The sequence below is a fragment of the Cavia porcellus genome, unplaced genomic scaffold (genome assembly GCF_034190915.1).
Source record: "Cavia porcellus strain 051 isolate PalLab524CR breed Dunkin Hartley unplaced genomic scaffold, mCavPor4.1 scaffold_3, whole genome shotgun sequence".
NCBI classification, from domain to species: Eukaryota; Metazoa; Chordata; class Mammalia; order Rodentia; family Caviidae; genus Cavia; species Cavia porcellus.
Genome location: NW_026947486.1, coordinates 50,114,767 through 50,131,404, shown reverse-complemented (window position 1 = coordinate 50,131,404; position 16,638 = coordinate 50,114,767). Strand labels below are relative to the sequence as shown.

The 16,638-nt window shown below is 33.6% G+C and overlaps 1 protein-coding gene across 1 annotated transcript in view; it reads left to right on the top strand.

The window, feature by feature from the left end:
* Positions 1-16,638, top strand: part of Pof1b (POF1B actin binding protein) — a 92,150-nt gene that overhangs the window by 52,676 nt on the left and 22,836 nt on the right. Inside the window, exons 7-9 of the mRNA XM_063246158.1 lie at positions 9,662-9,792; positions 13,519-13,546; positions 14,795-14,869. Coding sequence (XP_063102228.1) covers positions 9,662-9,792; positions 13,519-13,546; positions 14,795-14,869 — 234 coding nt within the window. The remainder of the gene's footprint in view (positions 1-9,661; positions 9,793-13,518; positions 13,547-14,794; positions 14,870-16,638) is intronic.

The following is a 16,638-nucleotide window of genomic DNA, read 5'->3' as shown; positions in this document are numbered from 1 at the left end:
CCAAGCTGTAAGTTCTGCCGAACTCTAAGATGGCTGCCACCAGACTCTGTGTTATTGATGTCCCCATGGTGGCGGGCACTGCCCAGTTCCAAGATGTTCTCTGTCCAACCTCAGCAGCCGTGGGGTCCCCGGTACTCACCAGGGTCCAGCGCAGGTCCTCTTCCCTGGTCCACTGCACACCACGCTGCCCACCTTTTCCGCGCTCCTGGCACAGCGCAGAACGGTCAGAAATCTGCACAGTGTGCACTCCCGGCACAGCATGGAATGGTCAGAAATCTGCTCAGCGTTCAGCTTTGGAGCTCCAGAGCCCTTCACGATCTCCTCTGGTGCAGCGGGGCAGTCCTGGCTGCTTCTCGGGGTCCCAGGTCTCAGTTTCCAGCAGTCACCCAAAGCCAACACAGCTTTTCCTGTTGGGGCCACGGGTCAGTTTATTGATTTAAAGGTGCGGGATTTGCAGCCTCCCGTTATCAGCCTTCACAGTCTCAGCACGACTTTAAATCCTCCAGCTGCACTGTTTTGGTTAATAAGAATCGTTATCCATTTGTCTGGCCCTCTCCAGGTTTTCATATTCTAGCTTCTAATATGATTTCTCCGGAGAGACTCTCAGCCCGATCCCCTAGCAAGCCGCCATTTTGTCCATCTCTAATACAATATTTCAAGAAAAAATGTATACAGTGAGAAATCATCAGTTAATAGGTTACATATTATGTTTCCAGAAACAGTTGTCCATATCACTAAATTAAAGCATATAAAGTGGACATTCATACAGTGAAATTGGAGACAGTTCTGTTCAATGATCCAACAAAAGCTCAGTTATATGGTTTTCCATCCTACACACTCAAACATACCTGTGGTTATATCCCTTAGTCCACCTTACTTTCCTCTCTTTTTTACAGTAACAATTAGACTGTTAGGGTTTATTACTCTCCCAGCTCTTATTACTTTTTTGAAGAGAATAAAACCAAGTGTGACTAAGCAAAACAGAGTCAGTTAGAACAGAAGGGTGGGCATAGCACATGATGCAAAAATAGAATACCAGGTGATCAAAAGTGGTTACCCTTGTGCCTCTTGGTATTTTTAAATTGAGTTGTCTAGATCATCAGGTATAATAGAATTGATCAAAACAGTACAGAACAAAACCAATAAAACCTACACTGAGGACCTTACAGGACTTCAAAAAAAAAGAGATGATAGTCAATCCATATTTGGCATCCTAGTATATCTTATTGCCTTCAAAGTGATTGCCTATACCCTCACACTTGATACTATCAAACAAAATAGAATATATAATAATCAGACAGAACAAGATGGGGAAAGCAATACTGGGGTTCAAGTCAGGTTAATAGAACACCAAAAATGTTACTATAATACGTCCCACTATTTTTAATTTAGTTTTCCCTTAATTAAAAAAAAATGAGAGAAAACAGATTAATTTTTAAAAAGGGGGAGATTGAGATAAGAGGGGACATTGTAATAGAACAACACAGGGCAGAACCGAGCAATTCAAGCATCATTGTGTTTCACCACCAGATAATCCAACATAACAATAGTCGCCATAGTGCCTCTTTCCTTAAATTATTTGAGTGTAACTTCACATGCTATAATATCAAGCATATCGAGACAGTGTGAAGCCTTTCAAGAGAATGCAAGAATTACAGAGTATTTAGAACCTGCTAATAGAAAATGAACAATGGTTTCTATATTATCTCTTTGCCTATAAAGAATTTTGTTTATACTATAGCATATAGTGAAATATAGTAAGATACAACATGTTAAAACCGTTACAACATGTTACACTGACAAGTGGAAACAGATGTACTACAGCTTGATGGGGCTTCAAAACAAGACAATATTAAATCAGCACTAGCTTTTATGTTGTGTTTCTTTCTTCAAAATAGCTATTCATGCTATCATAGATACTAAAATTGAGGAACGCATGTTAAAACCATTGCAGTTAATTAGTGAAAACATTATATGGCTTCAAACCAATTTGACTAGGAATCATGATTACCACATACTTCTATGTGTTCTTATCATTTCTTACACTAGGGAAACTATTCGGAAATACCACAACATTTTTATCCATTCCTCAGTTCATGGACACGTGGGTTGTTTCCAAGATCGGGCGATTACAATTTGTGCTGCTATAAACATAGGTGCATATATATAACTGTGGTGTGATGCTTTCAGTTCTTCTGGGAATATGCCTAGAAGTGGAATAGCTGGAACAAAAGGGACTTCCAATCCCAGTTTTTTGAGAAATCTCCAGACTGACATCCACAAAAGCTGTACCAGTCTATACTCCCACCAACAGTGTAGGAGAGTTCCTTTTTCCCCACAGCCTCTACAGCATTTGTTGTTGTTGGTTTTCTTGATCTTGGCCATTCTATCAGGAGTGAGAGTGAATCTCAGTGTGGTTTTAATTTGCATTTCTCTAATGACCAATGATGATGAACATTTTTTCATGTATTTATTTTCCATTTGTATTTCTTCATCTGAGAAGTGTGTTTTCATCTCAGATGCCCTTTTTTGGATTGGATCTTTGAATTTTGCGGGTCTGAGTTTTTTTTTTTAATTCTTTATATGTTTTAGACAAAAGGCCCTTGTCTGAGGGGGAGTTCACTAACATCTTTTCCCAGTTTGTGGGTTTTTTTTCACTACCCTGGAGATTTCTTTTGACATGCAGAAACTTTTTAATAAGAGATCACCCCCTTTACTGATTCTGGGAAGTATTTCCCATGTGGCTTGAGTCCTGTTCATGAATTCTCTACCTACCCCTATGTCTTCAAGGTTTCTACCCAATTTGTCTTCCAATAGACTTAGTGTTTCTTTTTTAATATTCAGATCTTTGATCCATTTAGATTTTAATTTAGTACATGGTGATAGGCATGGGTGTAATTTTAGTTTTTGGCAACATTTATTAATGAGACTGTCATACTTCCAGTGAACCTGCTTGGCTCCTTTATCAAAGATAAGGTGTTGAGTGTGTTTGTAGTTGTGGTTGTATCTTTTAATCTCTTCCATTAATCTTTGGCTCTGTTTTGATTCCACTACCATGTTGATTTTACTACTGTTGTTTTGTAGTATAATTTCAGGTCAGAGATTGTGATGCTTCCTGCCTTGCCTTTGCTACTTAGAATTCCCTTTGCTATTCTAGGTCTCTTCTGGTTCCAGGTGAATTTTAGGAGTGATTTCTCTAGACCTATTAGGTATGTTGATGGTATTTTTATTGGGATTGCATTGAATCTGTATAACAGTTTTGGGGGTATGGCCATTTTCACAATGTTTGTTCTTCCTATCCATGAGCAAGGGATGTCTTTTCATTTTCTGAGATCATTCTCAAATTTTTTCAGTGTATTATAATATTCCCTGTATAGGTCTTTCACTTCTTTCGTAAGAGCAATTCCTAAATATTTCATTTTTTTGCTTGCTAATGTAAAGAGTGTGGCTTCCCTTATTTCTCTCTCTGTGATTTTGTTGTTAGTGTATAAGAATGCTATTGATTTCCAAGTATTGATTTTGTATCCAGCTACATTACTGAATTTTTTTATTATATCTAAGAGTCTTTTAATGGAGTTTAGGGGGTCTTCTATGTAGAGTATCATGTCATCTGCAAACAATGGTAAGTTAACTTCTTCTTTTCCTATCTTTACCCCTTTTATTTCTCTCTCTTGATTAATTGCTCTGGCTGGTACTTCCAGTACTATATTAAATAGGAGTGGTGATAAAGCACATCCTTGTCTTATGCCTGATTTTAAAGTAAAGGCTTTCAATTTATGGCCATTTAGTATGATACTGGCTGTTGGGTGTCATAGATGGCCTTTATTATATTGAGGTAAAGACCATCTATTCCAATTTTCTGTAAAGTTCTTATCATGAATGAATGTTGGACCTTATCAAAGGCTTTTTCCACATCTATAGAAATGACCATGTGATTCTTTCTTTTGTCTTTATTGATATGGTCGATTACATTTATTGATTAACATATGTTAAACCATCCCTGCATGCCTGGGATTAATCCCACTTGGTCATGGTGTATAATCTTCTTGATGATTTGCTGCATCCTATTTGCCAATATTTTATTGAGGATTTTTGCATCTGTGTTCATTAGGGAGATTGGTCTATAGTTTTCTTTTTTAGTTGGATCTTTCTCAGGTTTTGGTACAAGAGTAATATTTGCTTCCAGGAACGACTTAGGTAGGATTACTTCCCTTTCAATTTCATTGAATAGTTTGAGGAGTGTCGGCATTAGGTCTTCTTTGTATTTCTTGTAGAATTCTGCAGTGAATCCATCTAGGCCTGGGCTCTTCTTTGTAGGTAAGGACTTAATTACATTGTCAATTTCATTAATAGAGATTGGGTTATTCAGCAGTTTTACATCCTCTTGATCCAGCTTTGGTACTTCATATGTTTCTAGGAATCTGTCTACTTCTTCTGTGTTATCAAACCTTTGAGAGTAGAGGTTTTTAAAATAGGTGTTGATGATCTTCTGTATTTATGTAGAGTCTGTAGTGATTTCACCTTTTTCATTTCTTATGGCATGGATTTGAGCTTTTTCTTCCCTTTTTTTCATAAGGTGGGCTAGGGGCTTATCGATTTTATTTATTCTTTCAAAGAACCAGCTCTTTGATTCGTTGATTCTTTGGATTGTTTTCTCAGTCTCTATTCCGTTGATTTCTGCCCTGATTTTTATAATTTCCTCTCTTCTTTTGGCTTTGGCCTTGAATTCCTCTTCTCTTTCTAGCTGTTTGAAGTGTAGCATCAGGTTATTTATTTGTATTTCTTCTGTTTTCCTATGTGGGAACTGGTTGCAATAAATTTTACTCTGGGGACGGCTTTCATTGCATCCCAAAGATTCCAGTAAGTTGTATCTGTATTTTCATTTTCTTGTAGGTATTGTTTAATTTCTTCTTTAATTTCCTCTATGATCACTGATTACTCAAGTGTGTTATTCAGTTTCCATGTGTTTGTGGGATTTTTGCAGTATCTTTTATCACTAATTTCTAATTTTAAAGCGCTATCATCCAATAACATGCAAGGGAAATATGTTCTGTGAGATAATATATGGTCTATTTTAGAGAATGACCCATGTACTGCTGAGAAGAATGTGTATTCTGATGTTGTTGTGTGGAACATTCTGTATATGTCTATCAAGCCCATTTGTTCAGAGGTGTGATTCAGTTCTGTTATTTCTTTGCTCATTTTCTGTCTGGTCAATCTGTCCCTTGGTGTCAATGGTGTGTTAAGGTCTCCTGTTACAATTTTGTTACTGATAATTTGATTTTTCATTTCTGGTAATAGTTGTTTTATATAACTGTGTGCTCTGGAATTTGGTATATATATATATATATATATATATATATATTTAAGATAGTTATCTCTTCCTCTTGGAGTTTGCCTCTAATGAGTTAGTAGTGACCTTCTTTGTCCTTTCTGATCATTGTTTTTTTTTAAATTTTATTTAAGGAGAAAAGAAAAAAAAGCAGGGAAAGGGTACAAGTTATACAGATTTACAGAAAAAAATGAACAGTAGGAAATCACTAGTTAATGGATTACATATTGTCATCTTAGAAATAATTGTTCAAGACACAAAATTAAAGCTTGTAAAGTGGACATTCCATCAATGATACTGCAAACAGTTCTGTTCATTGATCCAATAAAACTCTGTGATATCATTTTCTATCTTATACACTTAAATATGCATGCAGTTATATAGTTTGGAGCACTTTCTTTTCCTCTCTTTTGTACCATGACTATTACACATTTTGGGTTTCATTGCTCCCACGGTTCTTATTACTTTTTTGGAAGAGAGTAAAACCAAATGTGACATAACAGAACAGAATCGGTCAAGTCAAAAGGGTGGACATAATAGAAAATGTAAAAACATAATACAAGGTGATCAACAATGGATCATTGTTGTTTAAAAGTTCACGTTGTCTGCAAACATAATGGCTCCTCCTGCTTTTTTTGGATTCCTGTTGCATGAAGTATTGTTTTCCATCCTTTGACTTTCAGTCTGTGAGTATCCTTCTGGGTTAGATGCATTTCCTGTAAACAACATTTGGTTGGATTTTGTTTCTTGATCCATTCTGCCAGTCTGTTTCTTTTGATTGGTGCATTGAGACCATTTACATTAATGGTTATAACTGTTATATGTTGGTTTTTTGTTCACATGTTATCTTTCTGCTGTTGCATCTGTATCTTTCCATTCTGTTTCCTTGTGTGCTTTGCTTAGTGGCTTTTCCTTTGTGTATTTAAACTGTCTCTCAATATTTTTGTAAGGTTGTCTTGGTGTTCATGAAGTTCTTCAGCTGTTCTTTGTCATGGAAGCATCGTATTTCCCCATCAATTTTGAATGATAGTTTTGCAGGGTACATCAGTCTAGCTTGGAAATCATTTTGCTTTAGCTTCTGGAATACTTCACTCCATGCTCTTCTTGGCTTTAGTGTTTGTGCTGAGAAGTCTGCTGTGATTCTGATAGGTTTTCCTTTATATGTGATCTGTCTTTTCTCTCTGACAGCTTTTAATAATCTATTCTTGTGTTGGATTTCTGGGATGGTGATTATTATATGTCTGGGTGTAGTTTTATTTTGTTAATGACTATTTGGAGTTCTATAGGCTTCACTGAACCTGATGTCGCTTTCTGATCTCATGTTTGGGAAATTTCAGCTATTACTTCTCTAAACATCCTCTTGAAATCCTTTATGTTTTCCCCTTCTTTTTCATTAATCCCTATCAATCTTATGTTGTTTTCTTTGCATCATCTTGCAGTTGCTGAATTATTATTTCCTGATTCCTTGTTATTTTTAAAAGACCTTTCCTTTTCTGTTCACTAGCTGCAATCCTGTCTTCAAGGTCTGAAATTCTATCTTCACTTTCATTGAGGCAGTTTTTACAGCTTTCAGGAGAGTTTTTGATTTCCTGTATATCTCTATGCATCTGCTTTATGTATTCTGTTTATTCCTTATATTGCTCCTCTAGGGATTCTACCTTTTTGTTTAGTTCCTCCAATTTTTTAACTGTGTTTTCTTTAGATATATTCAGTATCTCTTTCATTTCTTTTATCATTTCTTCTTTTACCTGGGAGATGATTTCGAGTTTGAATTCCTTTAAAGCTTCCCAGAGTTGCTTGTTTATTTCAGTATCTATTATGTCCAATATTTGAGGTGTGTGGCATATATTTTCTTCAATATACATCGCTTCTAGGGTTTCTTGAGATGGGCTGGAGGTTTGAGGTTGTAATTTGGTCTTTTGTTTTGTCATTTTCCTATATTTCTGTGTTTCAAGTGTTATTTGAAAGCTTCCTCAGGTTCTGCTGGAAATCCACTTCTATGTTCTCAGCTCCTGGGACTCTGGCACCCAGTTCCCCCAGGCTGCTGGGCCTCTGGAACCAGGTGCCCTCTTCTGCCTGCTTAGAACTCCACAGTTCCTGATAGGCTGGGCTCCAGGGACAGTGTGTGCCTCCTGCTTGCTTGGAACTCCACAGTTCTCAAAGCCCAGCCGGAATGGGGAGGCAGATGTAGGTGTCTCTGACCTGCCTATCTACTTCACTGCACCCAGAAGGCTCGAGGGTCCCAAACAGGCTGGGCTTGGGGGAGAGAGCACTGGGCTCTTATCGCAGGCCACGGGGCCTCTGGAACTGGTGATGCTCACCTGCTTGCTTAGAAGTCCACAGTCGTCCAGACACATGGGGAAGTGGATGCAGGCGCCCCAGACCCTCTCAGCCCTTACTCTGCACCGAGATGGTGCGAGGGTCCCAAATAGGCTGGACTCCAGGGATAGTGTGCACCCGCCTGCTTGCTTGAAACTCCACAGTTCTCCACAGTGCAGCCAGAATGGAGAGGTGGATGTAGGCACTTCAGACCCACTTAGCCCCTTCACTCTAGGATTCTATTCTTGTGTTGAATTTCTGGAATGTTGACTATGATATGCCTGGCTGTAAATTTTTTCTCATTGCTAATTGGTGTGATATATGCCTCATTTATCTTCATGTTAAATTCTTTTTCTCTACCAGGCAAATTTTCTGTCATGATATCTGTGAGCCTTTCTTTAATGTCATTTGTGCTATCTCCTGCTTGTTCATGGACTCCAATTAATCTTAAGTTATTTTCCTTTATCTCATCTAGCAGCTGATGGATTGGTCTCTCATGGTCTCTTGTTATTGGGGGGAAATCTTTCTTTTTCTGTTCATTAGCTGCCAGCCTGTCTTAAATATCTGAGGTTCTGTCCTCACATTGGCCTAATTTGCTTCAAATACTTTCATTGGAGTGTTTACTCTCCTGGATATCCGCTTGGATCTGCTTGATGGATTTCATTTCCATTTCTTTCCAATGTTGATCTTCCATAATTTTTTAAAACTCATTTGTTTTTTCTCTGTATCTGCACTAGCAACACTAAGCATGGTGTATATTTTGGTAATCTCTATAATTATCTGAAAGAAAATTTCAGGTTTCCATTTTTCCAGAACCTCATTTAATTACATTATTGGTACCACTCTAGAGAGACCTGGTGGGGGGAAGTTTTGGATTTTCCCACCTCATTGCCCAATGGATTTGTCTTTGATGAATTGGGTGTCTGGGGTTTTATTTTGCTTAAGTGTCTTCTCCTTTTATTTTCTCTCTTTTTTAAGTTTAATTCCTAGGATGATGCTTTAAAATTGTCTATGGTGGGTTGTTTTACTGGTAGAATTTAGGACTTTTGGGTTTTGAGTACTTCTCTGAAGTATCTTTCAGGTGTAGGTGATTTTTGGGTTTTGAGTCTGTTGGAAGATCATACCTCTTCAATTTTTTTGAGACAAGAAGTTGTTGCTTGTTCGGCCTAGTCCCTGGTTCTCTGGCACTATTATTATAAGTTGCAGGCTGTAAATAAAAATCTAAAGATCTATACACATATAATGTGGATATTTCTTTCTGGCTTTTCTAACTGACAACTATCAAAAGAAACTCATTCTCTTTTCATTTAACTTTTCTCTAGATAAGTGAAATATATTACTTTAATTTCAGACATAATTTGAATATTTTTACACTGAGAAAGCAAAAGTGGTATCCCCACTAGAAAGACAATATAGTGTAGTCAAAATATACTAAATAAGAGACAATGTTGAGCTATTACTTTCCAAGATGGACTGACTAGATATTTGTCCAAATAATAAATGGAAGCAATCAATAAGAAATACATAAAACACATTGAATTGGGTGTGTTTATATTTCTAACTTAAAGACGAACTGAGAAATTATTCTTGCTGTCATGAGAATATGCAAGTCAAATGAAAGTTTTTCTTTTATAGTTGATATGATTAAAATAATTCACATTTTCTTTTTCCACAGGAGGCAGGTGAGACAGCCATCCATGATAATAGGAAAGTCAGAATTTTTTATTTATTTATTTTATGGATTTATTTAAAAACGTATCCTTAAGATTTTTGTTAATAAAGTTTTTCAATCACTACATTAAATAGAATTTAATGAAACTGAAAATATTATAATGCTATTCCTTTAAATTCTTGACACTTTGAAAAATATATTATACACAAAGAAAGTTTAGTGGCTTGGTTCATATGATGATTTTAATAGGTAACTTTACATTTCTCATTTTAAATAAAAATATCTGAGAATTTAGAAAAAATAAAATTCTTAATAATTATGATTGATATTTGCTTTAGATTATAATTCAGGATGATGGCCCTGAAAAATTGGACCCCAAGTATTTTGGAGAGTTGCTTGCTGACCTAAGTCGTAAGAATAATGATCTGTATCACTGCTTATTGGAACATTTGCAGAGAATTGGAGGAAGGTATTGTAATATGTGTTTTCCCTCAATGTTGTAGATACAAAATATTTTACTACATTATTATACTTTTATGATTTTTTTAAAGATAATTTTTAGGTTTGCAGAAGAAATCCAGTACTTTTAATGGTGCAGCCACATAAGTAAAGCTGATCAGCAGATAATTTTGTGCATCTTTTTTATAAGTAGTGGGAAGCAGAATCAGGCTCCTTGAACAAAGAACTGAGAAATGCATGAATATGTCAAAAAGGCAAAATATAACTCTTACACATTGTTGATGAGAATGAAGATTACTAGAGCCATTATGAAAACAGAATAGAGGTTTCTCAAAAAATAAAAATAGAACAAACACATGATACAACTCAATCTTGGATATATATCTAAAAGAAATGAAATTAGTGTATCAAAACATATGTACTTATTTTTATTGCAGGCATATTTACCATAGCCAAAAATGAAAACATTCTAGGTGTCTATTAACTAATGAATATGTAAAAATAGGGTCATAAGCAAAATGAAATACTATTCAGGCAAAAAATGACATCTGGCCATTTGCAGCAACATGGATTGAACAGGAGATCATTATGCTAAGTGAAATAAGACAAACATAGAAAGACAAATACAACAAGGTCTTGCTTGTATGTGGAATTTAAAAATGCTCATTTGATAGAAATTGAGAGGAGAATAGTAGTTACAGAGGACAAGGGTACTAGGAGAGTTGGGATAGAAAAATGTTAGTCAATGGGCACTAAGATGCAGTTAGATGGGAACAAGAAATTCTAGTGTATTATTGCACAGTGAGATAACCATAGACAGCAATATCCTGTGTATTTCAAAAAACTGTAACAAAGTATTTTGGAAGTTTTTAGCACAAAGTAAGTGTTCAAGGAAGTAAATGTTTACTCTTACTTAAATATTATGCAGTATTTAATGAACAGATACATGCATCAAAATATGGCATTATATCCCTAAACATGCGCAATTTTTTGAGCATTAATTAAAAACACACATGGTATAATGGGACTTGTTTTAAGATACTACGTTTATGATGTAAGATACAGTCCCACTGCCAATTCCCCACTGTTTATCTTCTACTTATATATGCTTAATATATGGAAGCTGGTGTTTAATATATACTTAATATGTTATACATTATGTATAAACTTTGTATATTATGTTAATTTCATGTACTATACATTTTATTGCATATGAATTATTAATAAGCATTTTAAAATATGCATACAAATGTTACATAATATCATAAAGACTATCTAATTATGTATACATATATAATACGTATAGATGGAACTAGAACCTACACTCTGGTAGCCTTTATTCTTTACACAAATCACTTAAATTGTCAATAATATTTAATGTCAGACAAATAGTTTAAGATACTGAACACAAGTTTAAAGAACTACTAATTATTTACATCATTAAATTTGAAAAGGATACAGGGTTAGGACTGATTTTATAGTGTTTAAAGTTTGCCTCAGAATACTTAATGTTTGTACAAAGTATAGAGTGCGATACTATTTGTATTTTGCATTGCCCAAGAGTTTAGAATATACAATCTTGTTAAAGCAGCTGCTCAATAAGCTTTATATAATTAGACTTAAATATGGTTTTTTTGTCTTGTTCTTATTAGAAGAAAGAATAACTTAGGAAGGAGTTTAAATTATGCCATATTTAGTAAACACTCCAGGGTAAACTCATAAAACTTTGGTGCTCAAGAATTCTCATTTGTCAGAAGGCTGTAAATTTCTTTCTCTTTATTGATCTCCCACCCTTCAGTCTCTTTCTTTTCTTGTTTTTTCCTCATTTAAGTTCTTCCTTTCCAAGAAGTAACATATAGTGTGAGTGACTCTGGCTTTTTTGCCCAATGATTTCCTTGCCAACATCTCCCAGTGCTAAATGGAGATACAATAGCCACTAAAGTTTCTGTTTTCCTGATCTGCTCTCTTTGTTTCCACTTTTTTCCTTGCTTTGGTTGCCACTCATCTATTTCCCAGTGCAGTTCAAAAATAAATGGGCTGCAAGGTCAGAATTAAGGATGATTCCGTATGGAACAATTTTGATTAACAGTTAAAATTCTAGTATTAAACAATTATTTATCGCTCCTTGTTTTATTTATTATTTTATATCCCTATTTACACAAAGAAGCAAGTGACTAGGAACATATACACTGAACTAACATTGAAATTAGGAGAAAGATTAGTATTTTTACACACGAAATTATTGATATTATCTTAAATTCTGTTAATATTGATGCATAGCTACTTTGAAGCTGCATTGTGTTTTGTGCTTTTAACTTGCTTTAGCTTCAAATATATACATGCTGTTACTTCAATAAAGCATAAAAAATAGGAAGTATTTTTTGCTAAACCTCCCCAAAATTTCTATTTTGATTGACAGAAAACATATTACATGCATACATGTAAGCAATTGCATATATATATATATATATATATATATATATATATAGTCATGCTTTTGACAAATGGAAATGTCAACACGTTTTTATACACTAACCTGCATACTTTTATAAATATATAAGAGGCTTTGTGCAATAGTGATCCACTTATCTCTGTAAAAAATTTAGTACTCATAAACAATTATTTAAAAGTAAATTTAAGTGCTAATGTACTGAAGTTGTCTTATTCTACCTGGTGCTTTTCTGCAATCCCAGTACTCAGGAGCCTGAAGCAGGAAGACAACCATAAAATTGACTAGTCTGGAATACATAGTGAGTATTCCTGTCAGGATTATAATGTGCAATCCTGTCTCAAAAAATAAAATAAAACAACAAAAAAAGTCTTAGTCTGTTTTTGTTAGTAATGTACAGGGTTTTTCTTATTTATCTGAGAAACCTACTAACCATATATATATATATATATATATATATATATATATATATATATATTAGACAAATTTTTCCACTAAGTGTGGAGACAGAAAATAGATTAAAATAAAAGAGTCTCTGTTGCCCGACAAATTAGAAAAGACAAAATCTTTTCTCATTTTCACCATTCCAGAAGAAGTAGCTTCCCGTCTGTTATGACCACTAACCATTTTAAAGCATTTGGCTACATTTAGCAAAAATGTAGCATGGCCTCTAAATCCGTATATCTAAGCACTTTTCTTGATATCAGAAATTATATTATCCAACTAGAATTTTGGTTGTTTTGATTAAAGTTTGGCCTTATATAAATTTTTAAATACCCTTCAGGCTTTTTTACTGTCATAGTGTACATTGAATGAGTTAGTAGTACAGAAATTTAGATTTTTTCATAGAGTATAAATAACTTGAAAAGATAGTAAAGAAAAGCTGGAATTGATATCAAATGAGAGTAACACAGGAGAATAAATGAGGTAGAATTAGTGAAAAAGATTGTTTTTATTTCATTTCATCCAAGTAGTATTTATTGCCAAGCACTGAGGACTTCTACATTTAGCCTCAAATCAGCCTTTGGTAATAGGTATAATAAGCAATTCTGTATAGTTTATTATTTTACTTAAATATTGTTCCTTTTTAGTAAATCAACTAGTGCAGGAAACTTTTAAAATCACATTAACTAAAAGTGCCATTTTAGATAGCATTATTTTTCTTTGCAATTATAAATGTAATCAGTACTATTGTGATATAGTGAAAATATAAAATTAACAGCATTGTATGTAGGTGTGATCAGTGAGTAAGTTTTCCTAAGACTGTCTCTTTTGTTATTCTTACAGCAAACAGGAATTTGAGTCTACTGATACAGTAAGTATAAAAATATTTAAAGTCAAATATAGATTTTGATAGCTAGCTAATATTTTAATTTAGTACATTTATTTGACTGAAAACACAAGTTGATGAAAGAAGTAATTATTATTTTGCCTTTAGAATAATATAACCATCATTTAATTTTTTCTAGTGGCTATAAAAAGTCATTCAAAAATTTGATTTATCATCTAGCACTTTAGGATTCAATTTTAGCACAAGATTTAAATATTCTTTGATTACATATTCTCTGCTTTAGAAAGCTGAAATCTACACAATCTACTAAACAAACAGCAAATTTAGTTTTAATATGCTTCAAATTCGGGGCTGGGGATTTAGCTCAACGGCATAAGCACCTGCCTTGCAAGCAGGCAGTTGTGAGTTCGATCCCTGGTACCGATAAAAACGAAAAATACAAAAAAAAAAAAATATGCTTCAAATTCTTGTGCCAGCACTTTAAATGCTTTTTACGTGTGCCATTTTAAAAAATTTATTTTAATGGGATAACTAATTAAGTAGAGAAAACTGATTCCAATTCAAGAAAAAGCACAATCACCTTTTAGTTAATTTTTAATCTTAATTCCAATGTGTGTTAATGCACTGCATTACTAAAATAATTCAGTAAATCCAGAAAATTTTTGAAAAGTACTTATTTCAACTTCTCATTTAAAATTACTTGAAGTTTACCAACATTGATATAATATAATCCTTCAAAAGCCATGACAGTTCTTTGTAAATTATTAAGAAGCCCTGTAGTATCTTAATTTTCCCCAATGTCTGCATTATTTAAAATTTTAACTTCAAAAATATCATATATATCACATAAAACAACTTCTAGTTATTGAGATATACAATTAACGATGTGTTTAATGGAATTTAATAGGCGATTTCAAAAATTGCCTTTTTTTCAGTTTTGGGGACTAAACTCATGCCTTGTGCATGCTAGGCAAGAAAGCATTCTATAATTCATCTATAACCCTCCCCCTAACCTTAAATTGCTTTTATAAAATAAAAATGAAACATTTTATTGGTTACCTGAATTTTTTTCCAAAACATGACTGGAATTTACTGCTCTTTCTATGCATATACAATACAATCAATTTCTTAAAAATAAGAGCAATGAAGTTTCTAGCAACTATATTTTAAATATCCTTATAAATATGTCTCATTGTGTAAAGTTCTGTGAATGGATGAACTAAGATTAAAAAAAATAATGTGTTCAATGGATATGCATCTCTTTCCTTACAGTCAGAAGACATTGAATCACTGATTCCTAAAGGATTGTCAGAATTTACAAAACAGCAAATTCGCTATATTCTGCAGGTAAGATCTAAAAATAATAAAAGAAATACTCTATAGAATACGTGTTAATTTAGAAAACAAATTCCCAAACAAAAAGTCATATTTCATGGGATTAATTATACTTTAATTGCATTATAGTTTAGTCAGGCCATCAAAAACGAGTCCTGAGTGCTTAAAATTCAGAAAGTCAATCTAGAAATGTTACTCTCTGCTACAGAATGCCCTTATTGTTTCTTCAGTGCTTTAATACTCTCTGGCCCTAACTCATGTTCTTTGTTACTGTCTATTTCTTTGCAAATGCTGCACAATACTAACCCACACTAACACTGGTTGTAAGAAATGGAAAGGACAAAAATGCCTTGCATTTCCTAAGTTGTAGAAGGCGAAGGACCAATGGGACAGCAACTTCTCCCATGAAGAAAGGAGAAGCAATAGATGAAGAGGGCTACCTACAAAATGTGACTGAGAAGAAGAGTACATATATATTTGCAAGAAAATGTTCTAAAATAATTGAGTTTATCTGGTAATGCCAATGCCTGAGTTTGATATTTGTCCTTAGACATTTGTTAATCATCCAAGTATTGACCAAGAGGAAGTATTTTTCAGACTTAAATATTTTTAGAGGAACACAGTATTATAAAGAGGTAGTGATATGGGATACATACATAATTCTTAAAACTTGAATCTTAGAAGCATCCAGGATATTTTATCTGAGAAGATGATGTCCATCCAAAATGTGTTCAAAGGAAATAATAAGAGGCATTATGGTACCCATTGTTAATTTCCTACTATCTTGTTTTGAAGTCCTTTTATCACTTTTATTGTTTTCTTTTGTTTGGTTTTATTCTGTTTTGTTTTGTTGGATTCTATTATGGTATGGGCAGCTATTTTGAAGATAAGATATATTATGACAGATATTGTTTATTTCCCATTATGTTTTTGTGAAATCCTATATCACTTTCATTGTTTTGTTTTGATTGGCTTTGTTCTGTTTTAGTTTGTTTGGTTTTATTCTCTTTAAAATAAAATAAATATATTCAAAGATTCTTTCTTAGAACATTTTCTGAAAATTTTTACATGTAAATTCCTAAAAGACATTGATTTATAAATTTGTTCCTTTTTAAAATATAACTAATTTTATAAAAAGAATTGGGAAGTAGTTCTGCCTCTTCAATTTTCCAGAAAAGACTTTAGATTTACTACTAATTTTATCTTAAACATTTAGTAGAACTCCCCAATTGGGACATTTGTTTCTTGGGAATTTTGTAAAACTCTAAGTGCAAATCCTTCATATTTATGAGGCCATTTATATGGTGTTGTTTCATATGGTATGGTTTGTGGTAGCTTGTTTCTTTCAAAATAATTGTCTACTTCATCTAAACTGAAAAACCTATGATATGTATATGTGCCTAGTTGTTGATACTGTTCCCTTATTACCTTTTAGTTGATTGCAATATACAGTGCTAGTCGCTATTTTAGTTTGTGGTACTAATTATTTATGTGATTTATTTTTTCTTCAGTCTTATTAGAGGTTTATCAGTTCTAATAATTATTTTTCAAAGAAACGTATTTCCATATCATTGGTTTTCCCTGTCATTTTCTTATTTTTACTTTCATTGATTTGTTTTCAAATTGCTAAAAGTAGTAGATTTTTAATGTTCTCAACATGTGAAATGATGTTTCTTTCCTTCCTCTGCTTGCTTTTATTTTACTTTGTTTTTCTTCAAGTTGCTTGACATAGCAGCTCCAGATACTGCCTTCAGACTATTCTCATTTTACAATATAACAAT